Source organism: Ascaphus truei, chromosome 1 (assembly GCF_040206685.1).
Source record: "Ascaphus truei isolate aAscTru1 chromosome 1, aAscTru1.hap1, whole genome shotgun sequence".
NCBI classification, from domain to species: domain Eukaryota; kingdom Metazoa; phylum Chordata; class Amphibia; order Anura; family Ascaphidae; genus Ascaphus; species Ascaphus truei.
In genome coordinates, this window is record NC_134483.1 from 124804796 (window position 1) to 124824417 (window position 19622).

The 19622-nt window shown below is 40.8% G+C and overlaps 1 protein-coding gene across 4 annotated transcripts; it reads left to right on the forward strand.

Annotated features, from left to right (window-relative positions):
• The first annotated feature begins 3053 nt into the window (after window positions 1–3053).
• KLF4 (KLF transcription factor 4) lies at window positions 3054–12946 on the forward strand. Of its 4 annotated transcripts, XM_075594365.1 has the most exons (5): window positions 3062–3633; window positions 5304–5421; window positions 7758–8658; window positions 8749–8913; window positions 11784–12946. In XM_075594365.1, exons 1-5 carry the CDS (start codon window positions 3629–3631, stop codon window positions 11957–11959), a joined length of 1365 nt encoding a protein of 454 aa, XP_075450480.1. In that variant the 5' UTR covers window positions 3062–3628; the 3' UTR covers window positions 11960–12946. The 4 variants fall into 4 exon arrangements, with proteins under 4 accessions (XP_075450470.1, XP_075450453.1, XP_075450462.1 ...); XM_075594338.1 differs by having other exon boundaries at window positions 3055–3633; window positions 7758–8913; XM_075594347.1 differs by having other exon boundaries at window positions 3055–3633; window positions 5304–5406; window positions 7758–8913.
• Window positions 12947–19622: the final 6676 nt, after the last annotated feature.

Sequence of the window (19622 nt, forward strand, 5' to 3'; positions counted from 1 at the left end):
CTTCCAGAGATTTCAACTTCCAATGATCGAGATCAGTGAAATGTAAGGGTTCTGGATCAAAAAATACCTTTCAGGGGAAAAATATTGATTTTTTTATTATCAGGGACACTCTTTTAAATTTTGTAGCATTGCTAATGCTAAAAAAAAAATTAGTAAGGAGAACTCCAAATTAGGGTTGCTCACAGAAAACCAGTTGACAGATTTTCTTTCCTAGTATGTTGTATATTGAGATGCAGCTTCCCGTTTAAGCTAGCTTCCTCTAAAAGCAAAGAATGCCGCTGGATCCTAAAATGCTCTACAGCAGTGGTATGCAAACTGGGGGGTGAGAGAATTTTTTGGGGTGGGGGGGTGGCGGTTACCAGGTAGTGGGGGGGGCGCAAGCACTGGGGCTGAGCAGACAGGGGAGCTAAGGGCCAAAAGTTTGTGCACCCCTGCTCTACAGCACAATGTATTGCAAGCCCCTACCAGCACTGCAGTAGTTAAAATACTGTCCAGTTTTCAGCGAGATTTTTTTTTGTTAAAAATCATGATTTTCTTAAATCTTTACCTTCTTAGGTTATCATTGTAATCTTTAGACTGCACTGGGCTTTGGGGAGAGCTCCATTTTAAACTCCCAGACACTCCGGAGACTCTCACAGCTGCCACTAATCTAAATTCTTTCAAAACTAAAGCTGTCTCACATTTTAATCTGGTCTGTAACTGTTACATACACCTATAATATATATGATCTCTAACTGTGCATACTATGGCTGCAGTCCCAGTGCGTTCTATAACACGCGCGCCCGGCGGGGCGTTGGCGCGTGCAAAGCGCTTCACTGCAGATCGCGGTCCTGGGAGAGAGGGAGTTGTGACGGGAGGGGACGTTGCAGGGTTTTTGCGGGGCGTGGCCATGACCTCACGTGGCTGGTTCGCCCTCATTGGCTGAACCGCCGGTGGGGGTGTGGCCACGCCTCCGTCACAAGTTCCACATACAAACAAATTGTATGCGTGAAAACTTGGAGTACAGCGCGGCTGCTAAATGTGCGCCGACGCATGTACTTGGCCCGGATAGATTGGGGGGCGGTGCTTGTGCGCACAGTGCACGCCGTAGAACGCACTGGGACCGCAGCCTAAGTCATATATATAATGTATACCCTTTTCACTATGTAACTGTGTATTTGTAACCATGTATTATGTCATCTAACTCTATGCCCAGGACATACTTAAAAAAGAGAGGTAACTCACAATGTATTACTTCCTGGTAAAACATTTGATAAATAAATAAATATTTCAAATGCTTAGAACTCCTCAACGGAGAATCAGGTTTTAAAAATAAAACCAGTGTTGAAAAAAGCAAGAGATCAAATAAATGAACAAATAAGGCAATCATCACAGACATCCGCTTTAAGAAAATAAAAGGGCAGTTGATCCTGTTTTGTTTAATGGATAAGAAAATCCAGGGATTTAATATAATTTATAGTTGTCCTATTCTCAGATATTGCATTTATAAACTTTTATGTTCACTGGGACCCAAAAATAACTTTTAACAGGTTTATTTTCCCATGTAGTTAAACACCAACTTAACAGAACAATTTAGCGCAGAATGTATTTTTATTGGGAATAATACATGTTGCATAATGAAACATACAAGTGAGTTGACCAGACCAAAGAAATGCTGAGTGTACATCAGATTGAGAATATATATATATATATAGCAGGATATATGTAGATGCACATGATGTACAGTATGCATGCACTAATCAGGTACAGGACATACAGTATACAAATGCAGATGTCAGAAGCAGGATTCATGCATATGCAGAGTATGGATACAGTGGTTAGGTGCAGCATACATACAGATGCACAATATGGATACAGTGATCAGATGTATCATACGTACAGGCAGTCCTCGGTTATCCGACACAATGCGTTACTCAAAATGGCATCGGATAGCGAAGCGTCGTAAAGCGAATCTTTATAAAATGTATAAAACATTTTTATAAATAAATAAATAAAAATCACATTTTCCCACAGGAACTGTTTAATAAATAAAAATCACATTTTCCCATAGGAACTGTTTAAATAAAAGGTTCCGTTCCTGAAGGCATTTTTAACACTAAAATACACCAAATATTTTACGCAGGCAATAAGATATGCAGCACACACAAATTATGATGTAAAGTTTCTATTTATTGAATCCAGAACAGTATAATAAAATTGTTGGACATGTTTAGGGGCCTAAATACACCACTAAACCTTCACACAGACTGATCTGGATGATTTCCCTGACTGCAGCCTTCTGATTGACATAATGTTGCAACTTTGCAAAGCGTCAGATAAGCCATTTTGGCATCGTAAAACCGCCCATAGGGTCAGATAAGCCATTCCGTAAAACGAGGATTTACTGTACACAGAAGCACATTATGGCACATATATTTGCATTATATATACAATCATAGATACATGCACCCGATGTATTGGATGCATAATGTACTGTGTGCACATTTGCACAGTATAGATGCAGTGATGAGATGCACTACATTGTATATGGGGAGGCACAGTCCCCTTCGCAGGCTGCACTCGCTCGCTCTCTCTCCAGCACGCACTGTCCTCGCGGGTCCTCCTATATCCGGGCGCGCGCCGTTGCCAGGGCCGCCAACTGTTTTGGTCCCTAAACAGCCGGTGACGCAACGAGCCCTCCCGGGCACTCCTTACTCTCTCTACGCTCGGCCACTGTGTCCGTCAGAGCCGGGGCGTTTGCCAGCCAGCTGCTCTTCTGACGTCACGCCCCAAACACGCCCACATCCACGCCCCGCGCTCCCGCTCTTATGGGTCCTCCCACGTGCGACTTAAGGGGAGGAAAAAAAACGTAAAAGAGGCATTTGTTATGTTATTTTTTATTTCATTTTTTTAAAACGGGTTCCAAGGTTTCCAATGGCAACGGTGGGCGCGGAGAGTGACGTCACATGGGAGCTGCATGAAGTGGACGAGGAGGGGGAGGTGTTTTATTGGGGGGGGGCGGGGCCTAAGAAGCTGTCATTTGTCACGTGGGCGTCCCCTCCTACTTTGTAACTGACAGGCACATACACACGCCTCGCGGTCACACACATAACAAACAGGCAGATAGGCGCATCGCACGCGCGGAGGAGCAGCGAACAGGTTGCAGGCATCTCCCATGGCAGCAGCTGGGGCAGCAGGGAATCCCCGCGCGCCGCTCTGTGTGACAGGGGCTCGGAAGTCCGCGCGCTGCCCGCTCTGCTGAGGAGAGCGGCACGCGCCCGATGCAGAGCCCTGCAGCACCCTGTGCAGCACCTTACACCAGCAATCATCATCATCATCATCTCATGAGGGGACCCCTCATCTGCACCCAGCTCGCGTTGTAGCACCTGTGCAAGTGAAACGGACTGCAATAAAAGACATTGTTACTTGTGTGGAACTTTGTGTGGAGAACCTGACTGTTTGTTTTTTTGTTTCAAACTTTTTTTTACTACTTTTGGATATTTTATTTTTTATTTGGGCAAATTTCTAGTTTCACTTTTTGCACTCCCCATCCCCCCCCCAAAAAATAAATAAATAAACCATTTGTGTCATATGTGGATTTACCTGTCACCGCATCCACCGAGGGAAGGGCTCCGCTGGTCCCAGATTAATGAGGTACGTATGCGATGGGACTGCCTCCTGTATCTGCCTGTGGGATTTATTGCTGCATCATCTGTGTCTTTCTGTGCTTTATATTCATTCTTTTGTCTTCCTTTTATTAACTAACTTTTTTTTACTGTCTTCATTTACTTGTTCCTGTAGGTATTTACTTTCTGCTTGTTTGTGTGTGATATATATATATACACACACACACACACACGTACACGCGGCGGTTTCTTACATATATACGGGGACTCTGCATTACTGCTGTATGTTACTATTACACACAAGTCCCAGATAAAGGACATGGGTTTTGCACACAAGTCCCATATAAAGGACATGGGTTTTGCACACAAGTCCCATATAAAGGACATGGGTTTTGCACACAAGTCCCATATAAAGGACATGGGTTTTGCACACAAGTCCCATATAAAGGACATGGGTTTTGCACACAAGTCCCATATAAAGGACATATGTTTTATACACACACGTCCCATATAAAGAATGTGGTTGCACAGACTAGTTGGGAAGCTTCAGTGTGTATGTGTGCTGCGTTGAGCCAGAAGTGATCCTGTGCTGTACCTCTCCCCACCTACAGTTTTCTCACCCACATTTTCCCTACAGTACGTGTCAAAATCTACAGTATTCATGCTTTCAAAACTATTAGGGGGGGGGAAGACTAACTACGAATGCAGTTTGTTCAGCGTGACACTATACAGTAAAGTACTAATGGCAAGTGATGGTACGGTGGCATTGTAAGTAAAGCAATAACCACCAGTACGATCTGTCACTGACCATGTGTGTGTCTGTGGACCTGCGTAGGGTCAGATTTACTAAGCAGTGCTACGCAGTAATGCACCTTCCAGTGCTGCAAGACACCTTACAGCTCAGTCACTGGAAGTGTTTACACGTAAACAAATGTGCATGTGCATTTATAAAATGTTTCTCCAGGAAATAAATATATATATATATATATATTTAGGTGATACTGTGTGTCCATTTGCATGTCATTTCCCAGAATCCCTTGCTGCAGTGGAAGTGCTGTGTGCTGGGTGATAATGGTGAAAGACGGGGTTGCAGACCTGCCTAAGACATGCAAATGAGCATACAGGAATATTTTATATATATATATATATATATACACACACACACACACACACACACACACACACACACACGTAGAGGTATCAGTACCGTGTTAGCCGAGCTTCAATAATCAAAAAATAAATAGATGATACCGTTCTGTGGCTAACGAAATGCTTTTATTTGTGCACAAATAAAAGCATTTCGTTAGCCACAGAACGGTATCATCTATTTATTTTTTGATCATATATATATATATATATGTACTTCTCTGCTTTAGTGTGTGCATAGTGTTTTACTGGCCATGCACTTCTTTAACCCAGGCTGTGCTGAAAAGCTGTGTAATACGGCAGGCATAAGCTTATATGGGTCCATGTTAAAATGGACATGAAGTAAAAGGTGACACTACTCATTTGCATGTCATTTCCCAGGATCCCTAGCTGCAGTTGAAGCATTATATGCAAGGAGATAATAGTTAAAAGCAGGGTTGCAGACCTGTCTGAGACATGTTAATGTGCTTACAAGTGATATTTGTATTTACTATACACATATACAGACACACAATGCCAGCTGTGTCATGGTGTCTCTTTGTCTGTGCCCAGGCAGCCGCACAGTGAGTGTGACATGGCTCTTAGCGGGACCTTGCTGCCCTCCATCTCCACCTTCACAGCGGGGACCCCCGGCAAGGAGAAAGTCCTGAGACAGGCAAGTGCTGGCAACGTGAGTATCCCTGAGAGGATCTGCAGGGACAAGCCCTACTACTGGGGCTGTCTTTATTACATAAATATCTTCATTACATACATAGGGTATGGCTCTGCCACCTAAAACGCACTTTTGTTTAGTGTGTGTGTGTGTGTGTGTGTGTGTGTGTGTGTGTGTGTGTGTGTGTGTGTGTGTGTGTGTGTGTGTGTGTGTGTGTGTGTGTGTATAACACCAATAAAGCAGTATTTTAATTTAGTTATGCAAGCGTATTAAATATGTTCTTTTTGTATTATGTGTTCAAGACTGACTGATGCATTGTATGTGTGCATACACTTACATACACTTGTGTGTGTTTCTGGGGGCTGCTCAGAATTGCCTCTGGTGTAATCTCTGCCCAGTTTGGTTACAAGGTGCAAGCAATAAGGCACTGAAAGCTGGTGTTGTAAAAAGTAACAACTCACACTTGCTCAAACAGGCGCCTGTATACACCCTGCTGGTCACCAAGCTGCGTAGAACCTGCCTGCAATTTTCTTTTGAAAAAAAAAATCCTATAAAAGTGCCTTTTCATTATCTTATTTTTCCCTTGTTAGATCATTCTAGTTATTTTATTTTTCTAGAGATTTATTTTGTTTGCTGTGTATACTCTTATGCAGCACTTACTGGTTATCTGGTTTGATACTTGTTATTTCACTTTACTGAACATCTTTGACTTTTTAGCATATCTTCTGTATGCAATATGACGTGTGTGTATACACATATATACTGTGTGTTACGTGAAAATAATTAGCAAAAAGTGTCTAAAGAGTGAATAATCACTAATTGAGAAGTGTGGTACATAGAAGACAAAATTCAAACAATGTGCATAAATCCAATATCTTGAGAGAGAGAAATTAAAGTATTTAAGAATTGTAACTGTGCCATTCTAATAATATATTCTTTATAGTGAAAAAAATGCAATATATACACAGTGACACACCAGTAAAAAAAAGAACTTCAATTTGAAAAGTTGTGTTGTCAGTACAGTATCTTTGTTTTCACACACAGGGATAATCCAGGGGCTCCAAGTGAGAGGACAAATGCAAATATACAGTATACATATCACTGCCCAGTGTAGGGCAACCTTGCCTTGCTGCATTCATCTCTTTGGGGATTACATTTTTGGGTACTAGAGCTGATGATATAGTCCAATCTAAACATGTTATAGCTAGGTAGAGTTTACACACTTTAAGCAGTTTGTTACCTCACTTTTTGGGAATATAAACCATTGTAAGATGTATTCCTTTGGGGAAAATGGTTATTTTTAATTTTTTTTGCTCCTATTAGGGCTTTTCATAATCTTGCTACTTTTGCTGTTTGTTTTACAGTGCTCTGCTGTTTCGTTTCTGTTACTTGCTCTTACTCATCTCCTTGTGATAGGGTAGCGACGGGAAATAGAAGATCTCTGTTTTGCATTATCATAGAAACCAGTGTGTATGTTATGACTTTAAAAAATACATGTTAAATAAATTAAAACAAAGGCCAGAGTATTACCACATTATTTTTCTTCAATATGCTATGTTTGTTTTTGTATGTTTGGAATTTGCAACTTTTATCTTGGTGTTTAGGGAGTTGGGTGTGATTACACTTTCTTTTTTCCTACCTAAGTGCCCCTCAAGTTTCCTATCACTTTTTTTGCTGTGGAATGACCGCAAGCATCCGACTGTAGGCCTATACAGTAACTGTTCTGACCGGGATACCATTCTAGTCGTTTTTGATGGTTCCTTGATTGCCACAAACTGAAGTGTTTGCATTCCCTCGACTTTCTACTTCTATTATGCTGTCAATTTTCTGCCAATCTGTGGCGGAAATAATAGTTAAAAAAAAGTACCATTGCTGTATTCACATGCTTTGTGTCACTTAACACATTTTTCCTTAAATCTGTACAGATTGGGAGAAGCAAAAATGAAACGCATGGCTATATTTTCAGCTTTGTGATACTCCTGTGGCATACAAAAAAAACTTGACCGTTTCCTTATTTCAGCAGATGGAATAAGAGTATTGCTAGCTAGCAAAGACTGCCACATTAATAGAAAGAGACGCTTTCAGGATTACTCCTTGGGAAGACTTGTCTACAGATGTAACAGATTTTATTACTCCTGTTACTGTGCATAAATGCACAAAAAACGTGTTCAGTAATGGCACTCCTGTTAAATATCTTGTCAGCGTTAACGCAGTGCATTTCATTAACAAGTGTAATAACATCTGCTACACCTGTATGTATTGGTTCTTAGTTTAATAAACAAGTGTGCCCCTTTTTGTTTTGTTTAACCCAGTTTACTGGGTCTGTTCTGAAACCTGTTTTGTGTTCTTCACAGAGGTGGAGGGAAGAGCTGTCCCACATGAAGAGGCATCCTGTTCTGAACCAATCTCGCTCTTATGACGGTTTAGAGGGGGACTCTCCAGTCCTGGTTACGCGGAGGGAGCAAGAAGAATTTAATGAGCTCCTGGACTTTGATTTCATCCTCTCCAACTCGCTAATCCACCAGGAGTCTCTGGTGGCCTCTTCCTCCTCATCCTCCTCTGCCACCACCTCCTCCCCTCCACCAGCTACGCCCCTCCAGGGCAGCCTGTCTCTCCCTTCTTCTGCCACATGTAACTTCACCTACCAGCTTCGTTGCCCCCAAGAGTCATCTGGTGGCAGCACCCTCATGTACACTGCCAGGGACCCCGCCGTGCCTGCCCCCACTTTTAACCTCTCAGATATAAACGATGTTTCCCCCTCGGGTGGATTTGTGGCTGAGCTGATGAGACCGGACTTGGACCCAGTGTACCTTCAGCAGCAGCCCCAAACCAGCCTACAGGGTAAATTTGTATTGAAGACCTCTGTGGACATGGGCGATTACGGACAGTCCATAAGTGTTAGCAAGAGCAGCTCTGGCATGGACAGCCCCGTAGCTTACACTGGCCACCAGCTGCCCAGGATGTGCCAAAAGATTAAGCAGGAGCCTTCTTCATCTTGTGCTGTGTCATGCCCCATGGATGGGCAAAGGCCGCAGGCACAGCACGACTTCCAAGTAGGAAGGGCACTACCAAGCAGGACTAACCAACCCTTGTCACCAGGGGAGCTGATGGGCAGAGACTGTCATGCTTCATCTCAGGCACTAAGCCATCCCTCGCTGCCAATACCCCCAGGCTACCACACCACTGCCAGCTTCCCTCACTTCCCGCCAGACCAGCAGCAGCCACAGCTGCCTCCAACTCAACTTCAGTATCAAGGTCAGTCTTATCTAAGTATTTTTGAAGAGCCTTTAAACTTGCAACTGTTGAAACAAGAAGTGATGCTGACTCCACCTTCTTCACCTCTAGAGCTTTTAACCCCGGGGGCCTGCATGCCAGAAGAAACTAAGCCCAAGAGGGGCCGCAAGTCCTGGCCCAGGAAAAGGACAGCTACTCACACGTGCGAGTACGCAGGCTGCGGAAAGACCTATACCAAGAGTTCTCACCTGAAGGCACATCTGCGCACGCACACAGGTAAGAGGTGTTTTATGTGTGTTGATTATATATATATATATGATCTGCCTGAAGTGACAAGATACAAAAAATCTAGCTTTTGTTTTGCACATGACCCTGATCCCGTAGCTCAGCTCTTATGCTTAGTAATGATGTTGGTTTTGTGGGCTTACCACTGGCAAAACTCTAGACATAGTACAGAAGAAAACATGAAACACAAAATAAGCTCATGAAAGAAACAAAAAGGCTTGCTAAAAATATCTAAAAACCTAAAAAAAAAAAATGTCCATGAAAGGTCCCTTTATGTTACCACGGGTTCTATCTCGTCTTAAAAACCATACTACAACCTCCATGTATATATATGCCTCTGTAACACAGAGCCTGGCATCAGAACGTTGTGAGTGATACCACTAGTGGTGGGTAGTCCTTTTTTGTATTTTTTTTATTTTTTATTATTATTGCCTTTCAAACCCTAAGTGTACCGGAGACCTTCCAGAAATTACACTTTATTGCTTTGCCGGTGCTTGGGAAGAGTACAAAACCGCTGTTGTGGTATTTATAAGGGTATAATGCAAGAGATTGTGCGCATTGTGTTAGTTATTGCTTTGAAATATTTATACTTTGGGTTTTCATTCTTTAAATTAATATACAAAACCTATTTTAACCTCCTCAGCTCCAAAGTTTTTGATTCCTTTTTTTTCACATCAGTTCATATGATGCTGTGATGAGTTTGTTTTATTCAGTGTTTCTTCGTCTCAGTTTGCTGTGCGGTGTACTTAGCATTTTGGTTTATACATTAGTAGCTTTGACAAGTTTGGATCATCATATCCCTTACTTATTTGATAAAAAAAAAAACAGACTTTCTTTTTTTTTTCACAACGTGAAAAGATATCGGAGATAGTTTTAAAAATAATACTTTCTAAGGAAATCCAGACTAATGAGGGGGTGTTGGCAAGAGCGCCAGATGCACCTAAAAATTTCTAATTTGCGCTAAAAAGATTGTCATTTATGAGCTAGACCACAATGAAGTCGACTCAAAAGTGACACCTGTTCTTCAGTGTCAAATTTGACAGCCCGGTTATTTCAGGTTTTAAGGGAAGGGGAAATAAAAGGTGCATCAAGGGCAGTTGAAGATTTATCATAGTTTCGAAGTGGAAAAATCCATTTCACAAGAGATTGAGGTGTGGTTAATGTCTGTGGACTTGGGCCAAGTTTAGAACATGTTTAGCACACATCGAATTCATTTTTAGAATAGTAGAAATGATCCTCAGCAAACAATGGAGGTAAAATGACTTTGATCTTTGAGACGCTGCCACATAAACCCCTAAGGCCAAGTACATGATAATAGCAGAAATCCACACACGGCAGCAGGCACTTGGGTGTTAAGGACATACCTTGGTGAAATAAGTCTTGCTGCCTCCTAAAAAAAAACACAAATCCACTGTCTAGCCACTGCTTAGTCCTCATGCATTTGTTTTGTCTTTTTAAATTGACAGCTCCCCCCTACTCTCTTAAAACATTGATTTTTATCCCTTTGTGCTGGGACTTTTATGCATTAGCACTTTCCAGGGATACGTGTCTGCGGATTTTCACAAGTGTTCATCTTTGCCATCATCTTCTCTTCCCTTAGAGATGTTAAATGTTTAAATAAAGTTAGGGTTTAGGTGGTTGTGGAAAAAAAATGCTCTTATGTGCCTTTTTCCCCCCACTTTGAATCTTTTTGGCGTGTCTGCTATTAAAATTTGACATTTATTTATCTGGAGTTTGTTGGCGACTAATTGCCACTAGTGACTATTGTTTTACCTTTGTCGCATAAGTTCACTTTTTTCTGTTTTGTGGTATGCAAGGGGGCAAATCCCAAATCTAGTCGTTTATCCCCCATTGTAAAGTCATCAAAAATTCTGGCTTCATTATTTAATATTCTTGAAACCCGTTTGAAGCTACAGACCACTCGGAAACCAAAGTAGATAATCCAGGACACCATAATTGACTCAATGGATTGCCTGACATTTGATATTACTGGCACACTGACCAGCGAGTGTTTATGCGAGGGGCACACAGCCATCGTTGTAACCTGTGAATGTTCAGCCTTTGATATGTTTTGTATAGAATTCTTATTGGCTGTGTCCCAATTTTCAGCGGTTTCACCAGTTTGCACAGACCTGCTATTTGGCACATTTTGGTCTGTGGTGTTTTAAGCAAGGTTCTGGCCTCACCAGATCACTACAAGCATATTAGTAATTCCTCATTTGTTTAATTTTGGTTCTGAGAGCCATCATACAGGGGGAACCGGATTGTGGTCTCCAAACCACATCAATCTGTTCATCAAATGTCATACTTAATAAAGGCAGTAGCTTCCAGTGGAGATTTACATATAGAACAGCTTTTCAGACAGGGCCGCCGTGGCCTTTAAAGCTTATGTATAATCTGTATAAATTAAATGTGACAACTTGTAAATCCGCTCGTATTCATCTTGGTGTGCCGTAGTGTGCCTTACTGTGCCCATGACTGCAAAGCTGAGCGGCCCTTACCAATTCAATGCTGAAGTCCAGGAAAACTGGTTGGACACCTCTTTCTCTGCAGCAGGAAGTAAACCACACTAAAGCCTTTGCTGCAAAGTGCAAATATTATTTGATGAGAATAAATATTATTCTCCTGACAATGTCAAAGGGCATTGGCATATGAATATATATATATATATATATATATATATATATATATATATATATATATATATGTATTAGGAGTAGATCAGGATGCTTTTCACCTAGCTTCACAATATTTAATGACCTGTCCCGTTGTGCAATTTGAATGGCTGCTCTTCATCTTTATCCTCTCCTCTAACTGTGTCTCTTTTTCCTCTCCTCCCCACCCCCCTCTTATTTTTTTAGGTGAAAAGCCATACCACTGCGACTGGGAGGGCTGCGGGTGGAAATTTGCACGCTCTGACGAACTGACTCGCCACTACCGGAAACACACCGGTCACCGGCCTTTCCAGTGTCAGAGGTGTGACCGCGCTTTCTCCAGGTCAGACCACCTCGCCTTGCACATGAAGAGGCACTTCTGAGCCCTTGGAGTAGACGTCTGCCGAAACTGCCACTAGAGATTCAGTATTCTGAGCATGCATTACATGGGGGCGGGAGGGGGAAAGAACGCAAGCACTACAAGTTACCAAGCTTTTGAGAAGGCAAGCCATGGAAAAAATAGGTAATATATCCTCCACATCTAAGTAATAAAAAAGAACATTGAACTTATGGAACAGATAGGACCTCAAGAAATGGGTTTTTGACTGGATCTTCGAGCATTCCATTTTTGCTTAAAATCTGACTTGAATTTTGTACAAGTTAAGGAGCAGTGACTGGAAGCCATAGAGATGTTGCGGTGTAACCCTTAAACACCAGAGGGTCAAGCAATGGGTTGCAGATCCCCCTTTGGCACTGAATGGGTTTACGTTGAACACTCGATGGTAGACTGCATTCCCTTTTTCGTTCAATGCAAAATGTCTCTAGTTTTTGTATTTTTTAACTCTCAAAGCCATTATGTTAACTATCAGAAAGAAAAAAAAAAGGATGAAATGCAAATACAAAAATGTTGGGCGAAAGGAAGAAAAAAAAAAAAAAAAAAGCAATCGCTTATGGTGCTCATAGATTGCTGCTTCTAATGGTACCAAAAATAAGGAAACCAAAGTTCTCAAACTGCTGCATATTTGACAAGGAAATCTATTTTTGTCTTCCGATCTACAATTATGACCAAAGTCAGGTGTATAAACCTGATTTGTTTTTGTTAATATATATATATATATATGTATATGCAGCCAGTATGGGATGCACTGTGGTTTCTATGTGCAATAATTTGTACTATGGTTTATTTCCAGATATGCCTTACGCAGAACAAAAAAAAATTCTATATAGGAACTTTACATAATAAAGTATGTAATATAAATTTAAGCAAACTTCTATTTTGTATATTTGTAAACTATGAAGTAAAATGAACATTTTGTTGAAGTTTGTATTTTGCATATTCAATAAGTTTTAAATAAACCTATAATATTTTATCTGGAGGACTGCTCTCTACTTTTTGCCTTTAAAAAAAAAGTCTTAAATTCGTGGTTATTTTCTATTTTGATGATTTGTACAGAATGTGTTTGTTTGTTTTTTGTTTGTTTTGGGGAATATGAACTTTGTCTCGCCTTCTGTCACCTGATGCAGGTCCTTTTTATAACTATTTACTGGAGTTGGTTATGTGACATTGAGGGTCATGTATATATTGTTCCTGTTCAGTGCATGGTTGCACAGGTAGAGCCGCTCTTGGTACTGCAGTACCATGCCCAAACAGTGCAGAGGCTGCCCAGTGCCTTTTGAGGTTCTCAATATTTTAGCACGTAACGGAGAGCTGGTTTATCCTGTAGCTGCCGGTAGAGGTGCCACTGAAAGTGGCAGTGCTACAGTATGCGTGGTAGAATAGCCTAATCGTTTTAAATACTGGGACAATTATTATTTTAAGATGTATGCTATTGTAAGTTAAAGGAACAAACATATTTTATATACTTTAAAAAGTTTACGTTTTTAGAAAATAAAAAAAAGGTAATTCATGTGGTGGGTCTCACCCCCACAGTGTCCAATCGCATATTACCCAGTGACACGAACATTAGCAAAGAAGAGCAATGTTGAGTGTTGAAAGACCTGCAATGCAGTGCACAAAAAGGGCATAGAGGTGCCTTCCCACAAATGGTTATAGTGAACTAATGGCAATGCCTGCTTTAAAAAGGGGGTTGAGGGGGGGGGAATCAGTTTTAAAAACTTCTTTTTTTTTTTTCTTTTTTTTTTTACAGGAAGGTGGTTTACAACTGTTTTTTGTTTGGCCAGCATTATTGAAATGTAATCTAATTTATGAATGTCTCCGTTGTCATATGAATAGACTTTAACAAAAAGTACTTAACAAAAATATGTGTGTGTGTTGGCAGTGGGCACAGCGATGTACATAGAAGTTTGCGAGTCCCTCCCCGGTAGAGCTTACTTTTAGTACTTGAGGCAAACGGGGATTGAGTGAATTTCCCAAGGACAGCTGGCATTAGGATTCAAACCTGCTTCAAAGATAGTGACATTACCACGGAGCTACTCCAGGTACTGCTTAGCAGGCAGCCAAGCAGATAATCAGGAACTAACACAACCCCAAAGTCCCTGTCTACAATGTTTTTAAACATTTCCGTCAATTATATTTCTACTTGTCTGATTTACTTTCCAAGGTGCCAGTCTCTAAGACTGAGCCCATTACACGTCACTGCCACTAGTTCTCTTTTGGTCCTACAGTATATGGGACCACAGCCGTATCCTCTTTGTTTATGAAGGAGTTGAAGTGAAGAGGTGGAACGAACCGGTGGAACGAACCCATGGGGCTATATGTCAATGATGCAGATATGGACAATGCAGTTTGCAATACAAAGCTTTTTGTGTCGATTCAAGCAGCAGAGTTTCATCATTTTCCCCAAGTTTTCAACTCTGAATGATGGAAATAGTGATGCAGCTTTGCTAAATAAATGGGGAGTGCTCTCACACAAGCGCAGCATAAACTGCATACATTTTGCTTTCGTTCCTGCTTGTAAAACTAATGTATTAACAACTTGACTGGTTCAACAGTCCTGGAATACATCACAGTGTCTACTGGACCTTCTTGCACCAACTTAGTTCCAGTAATGCAATGCTAGGGATTTGTGGAAGAAGTACATTCCTTATCAGTAATTAGTGCAATTATTTCTTATAATTGTTTCCAAGAAGACGCATCTTTGTTTGCAACACACTGTTCTACCGATTAACAAACTGGTATCAGCAGAACCAACTTCTTGCATCACCGGCAAATGGTCTTAAGGAGCTGCCATAACATGGACTTCTGTTTGTGTAACTCCTATACAAATGCATCGTACAGTCCTGTATGTCGTTTGCATTTAATTGTTAAGCTCTAACACTGCTCTGAAATGGTGTTGCTGCCATTTTGTTTTTCCAAAACCATTGTGTAAAAGCTGCTATGTTTTGCAAATACATCAAATAAAAGTTAAAAGCCAAAGATTTAAAAAATAAAAAAAATGGGAAGAAGTCTTCTACTTATACCTGTCATTTGTTCTTTGTAAGGGGCTTTTACTCAACAAATGTTCCAAAATATAGCATAATAAAGACCTAAGCTTGTGTTACACATGTTGATTGGAATAGATGTAAAAGTATGCCAACCTAACAACACTATACTACTGATTTTATACCTCCTTTGTTGTTTATCTGTTCAGTGATCTTGTTTTGTTTTTATTTTGTGTTCTGATTTTACCCCTAACTGTTATCCAACATATAAAGCATGACCTTTCCTATACTGTATATACTTTGAATGGCACAGACAGAGGCTCCGTTTTTAGGTTGTTGCCTGTTCTGCTGCTCTATGCAATAGGCAGAAGTTCATTTGTTTACCTAAATGTTTCAAGCATGCACTATGCAAGGAAAATAAAACCAGGAAATATTTTTAGCTTCTCACCAGAATATGTTTACTGCTGGAAGAAGCATTTTGCTGCAAATCCAAAGACGAACCAGGCAGCACGGAACGTGTCACATTACAGCACTGCAAACCACATTCTCTTCTATTCCACAAGTTGACTAGTAGTAGAAAATCTGTAGCTTACTCCCCTCTGCATTATTCACTGTAACTGAAGCATGATTCTAACATGACGAGGGGGTGAGAGGAGGCTGGCCTTGAAAAAGACCTTGTCAAATCTGTCCTTACAATGCCTTTTCCCTTGGAAGATGACTGGAGTTTGCTAAAGAAGATGTTACTGGAAATATTATTATTATTGTAAAGGGCCTCTTCTGCCACTCAATGCACTGTTATTATGTTACAAAACAAGTTTTTGTAATAAAGACACCTATGCAATAAACGAAATGCCCTAGCTTGTTAAACACAGATTTTTCCTTTTGAAAGTATTTTTTGTTCAAAGCGATACAGGTGGGATGAGTTTGTGCAGGTGGATACCACTGCATTTTTTAAACCTGTTTTACGGCCATGGTGAGCATGCATTTCTGTTGCTGGATGTTTGCCACTGCTATAAATCTGTGTGGTTTTCCTATATTGTATTTCAAAATATTTCCACGCAATCCTCTTCTTAAAAAAAAAAAAAAAATGAAAAGGTCTTATTTTGAATACTATTTTGGGAAACAATCTAAGGAGTGAAATGTGGTGAATCATGGGCTTTCTCAAAATAAACTTGTTAAAACTAACTGACAAAAATATTCCATGGCAGTGTCGGTGCCGTTGCTTTGCCTAACTTTTCAGCTTGAAGGAAGGATATTAAACTGACACGTCTGTAAGGCTGGGTCCCCGCTAGCGCTGAGCGCGCTCATGCTTAGTGCATGAGCGCCGGGTGTCCTGCAACTTGCGCGGGAGGGGCGCAATTGCGGGCTATCTGAGCAAGCTGGAAAGTTTTAAAATTTTATTTCCAAAAGCGCCGAGCATGTGTGCCCATGCATCGTGTGAGCCCGAACTTACATATTTATATATGCAAGTAACCGCACCAAGCGCCGCCTGCTCAGCACCAGCGGGGACTCAGCCTAAGGTAGACATGCCTTTCTTGGAAGTTTATACAGTAAATTGTCTTTTCTATTGATTCGCAAGTGTAGTTGCAGTGCAGGGAAATGAAAAATGTTTAGAGGTTGCGGCCATGTTATAATTGTAACATGGAGGCTGCTCTCCGTTAAGGAACACATCAAATACTGCATTAAGGAGTCCCTGGGATCTCTGTAGTAAGCAATCTTGGGGCAACATGTACATCAATCAATCAAGGTCTTTACTCCAACTTTTGTCCCATGTGCTTCACATTGCAATTTGGTTAGTTACATGACTCACAGTTTATAATGAGATGTATCAAACTGCACATTACTTTTATTCCCTTGTATCTGCATAAAAAAAATCTGCCAGAGCTGAGGGGGCTCGAACCCTGTTTAGAAATGTTCAGCAGATGTAAGAAACCTGGAGCAAGTAATTTGTTCAATAAAACACATCACGGTGCACAACAAGTGCAGTGTGTCAAAACTAGGTCTCAACATAATACACAACTTTAAACAGTAGTGTGTTTGTTTCAACAACATGGTCATTCTCCTGAAAATCACCATTCATTCTAAATACATACAATTATTTTTTTAACATGTTCTTGTATAGTGCTGTTAGTTTTACATTGCGCTTTACAGAGACATTTTGAAGACACAGATCCCTGCCCCATGGAGCTTACAATCTATGTTTTTGGTGCCTGAGGCACAGGGAGATAAAGTGACTTGCCCAAGGTCACAAGGAGCTGACACCAGTAAATGAACCAGGTTCCCCTGCTTCAAACTCCGTGCCAGTCAGTGTCTTTGCTCACTGAGCCACTCTAATTCTCCTACAATTAATTATTCTCGGCTCTAAAAGCTGGAATAAATGCTTCTCAACATACCTGGCTCCATTTCCCAGTTCATAACCCGGGAAGAGATTTACCGTAGTAATAACACTTCTCTCTCTTTTCTAGCCCTGCAATATATGAGAAGCTTTACCACCGAGTTTTTCAGTATACAGTAAGTCCCTGCTCGTGAAGTGTTTACAATTTATCCTCCTGTGCATCACAGGAAATAAAAGCCGTAAAATAGTATATTTTCTTGTTATCGGATGAATGAGTTTTACTAGCACACAACCACCTCTCACTTTCTCACACTTTTCTTCCTGGCTATTTGCCGCTTTCTAATATTTCCAGTTAATCTTTTCTATCATATTCCATTTTGGGGCGAGGGTGGGGGGGATGCCCAGATATAACCTACTGCTTTAAGTCAAAGTTGTCGCCAAAAAACACTGCTTTTAATAAGACCCCTCTTTCAGTCTTCATGCCTTGGCCCCCTTAAATGTTGTATACGTAGATCTTCCTGATATAATATAACACCAAAAGACAAACATCAAGCCCAGCTCTGCTTTTCAATGGATATTTAACAGTTTGGCCAGAGGGCAAGAAAGCAAAGGACTCTGAATACAGAAGTCACTAAGAAAGGCACTAAGCAACATCGTTAATCAAAGTTGTTTGGTGGCCAACACAAAAGGAGTTTGACGTTTTATTTTCATTTGCATCAAAATGGGCACTATAATTACTGGTCTGGATATAGAGACTTACTGTAAAAAGAAACAAGCAGAGAAATCACTCTTCTCCATGCGGTCATGACGAGGAGCTATTTTTTTTTTTTAAATTCCCGAGGTTTCAGAATCCTGCACTTCTTTGTATGTCTTGTATTGGAACGTATGACGTCAGCACTGATGGCAGTGATAGGGTTAATGATTTTAAATCTTTGTGACTGATTTAACAGAAAAGCATAATTCTAGTACATTTACTAAACAAAAGATGATTTAACAAAAAAAAAAAAAATCAGCAGTGATTTAAACATAAGGAGAATTAAAATAACTCCTCTGTATAAATGTGCTTTGTTTACAAGCATCTCCAACTCAACTTTCAAAAGTTATATATAAAAAAAACTGATTCTCACAAACGTTTCATCCGTTTAACACAGGGGAGGCCAACTTCGGTCCTCAAGGGCTACCAACGGGTCAGGTTTTCAGGATATCCCAACTTCAGCACAGGTGGCTCAGTCAATGACTGAGCTACTGATTGAGCCACCTGTGCTGAAGCAGGGATATCCTGAAAACCTGACCTGTTGGTAGCCTTTGAGGACTTGAGTTTGCAACACCTGGTTTAACATATCACTATTAGTTCATTCTGATCCATTGGGGGACGGCATCTTTAATGTTTAATGTTCCTATTAAAGTATTATGAACAAGTTAAAAGTCACTTCACTCTTTTCCCCTCCCGCAGCAAAAAGGTTTCAGTTTTTTATAATGCATTCCCTTAAATAATAATTAGTTTTGTGTATACTGTTGCAGTGCAGGCAGTGCTGTACATACAATGATGCAGGCAAATTGACTCCTGGCCCTGAAGAGCTTACAATTTAATTTCTGGTATCTTGGGCACAGGGAGATTTGAAGTGACGCCCAAGGACATACAAGGAGAGCTAGTTCAAAGGCAGGGACTAGGCAGTGACATGACCAGCAAGCTACTCCTCCAGCCATTTAAATAATCAGCTGATTTGGAGTTAATGAGTTCCTGATCAAAAGTAGCACTGTGCAATAAACATCTAAGGGCCTTACTCTAAGTGGACGATAAGACCCATTGAAGTTAAACATTTATTGCATCAAAAAATGTATTTATACAGTACTTTTAAAAAAAACTTCTACTAAAAAAGTGTTGCTGCAAAGATGTTGCCACTCATTCCAAACCTATAGACAAACTGTTCTGCTGTCTTGTCAGAGTTCTCAGAAAAGCGTTCACTTAACCTCATTTTGCTTTGTTTTGCCCGCTAGTTTAGTCTTGTTATTTTCTTCTTTTTAATGTGATTGTCTTTCTTGTGCCTACAAGAGGCTTGGTAATTAACCCCTCTGTAGCAGAGGAAACATCACATCGCAATGCGTCACAAAGGTTTTCAGGTCCCTGCAGCATGGAAGGTGTTAAAAACGGTCGCCTTTTCTCCCCCTGAGGCTTAAAACCTTTACTTGAGTCTGTCACTGCTTTTTCGGATAAAACTTTCATAACAAAACACTAAAGCGTAGCATCTGCTGTGACAGCCTTAGGCCGTGTTCACACAGGGGGCTTCGCGATGCAGCGTGCGCGCGTCCGCGTGTGCGCGCCTCCATCT

Bases quoted from the DNA above. Each gene is read 5' to 3' on its own strand.
- KLF4 (XM_075594338.1), top strand. The intron at 5,422-7,757 runs GTGAGTATCCCT...TGTTCTTCACAG, and splicing joins GACAGGCAAGTGCTGGCAAC to AGGTGGAGGGAAGAGCTGTC. The intron at 8,914-11,783 runs GTAAGAGGTGTT...TTATTTTTTTAG, and splicing joins ACATCTGCGCACGCACACAG to GTGAAAAGCCATACCACTGC.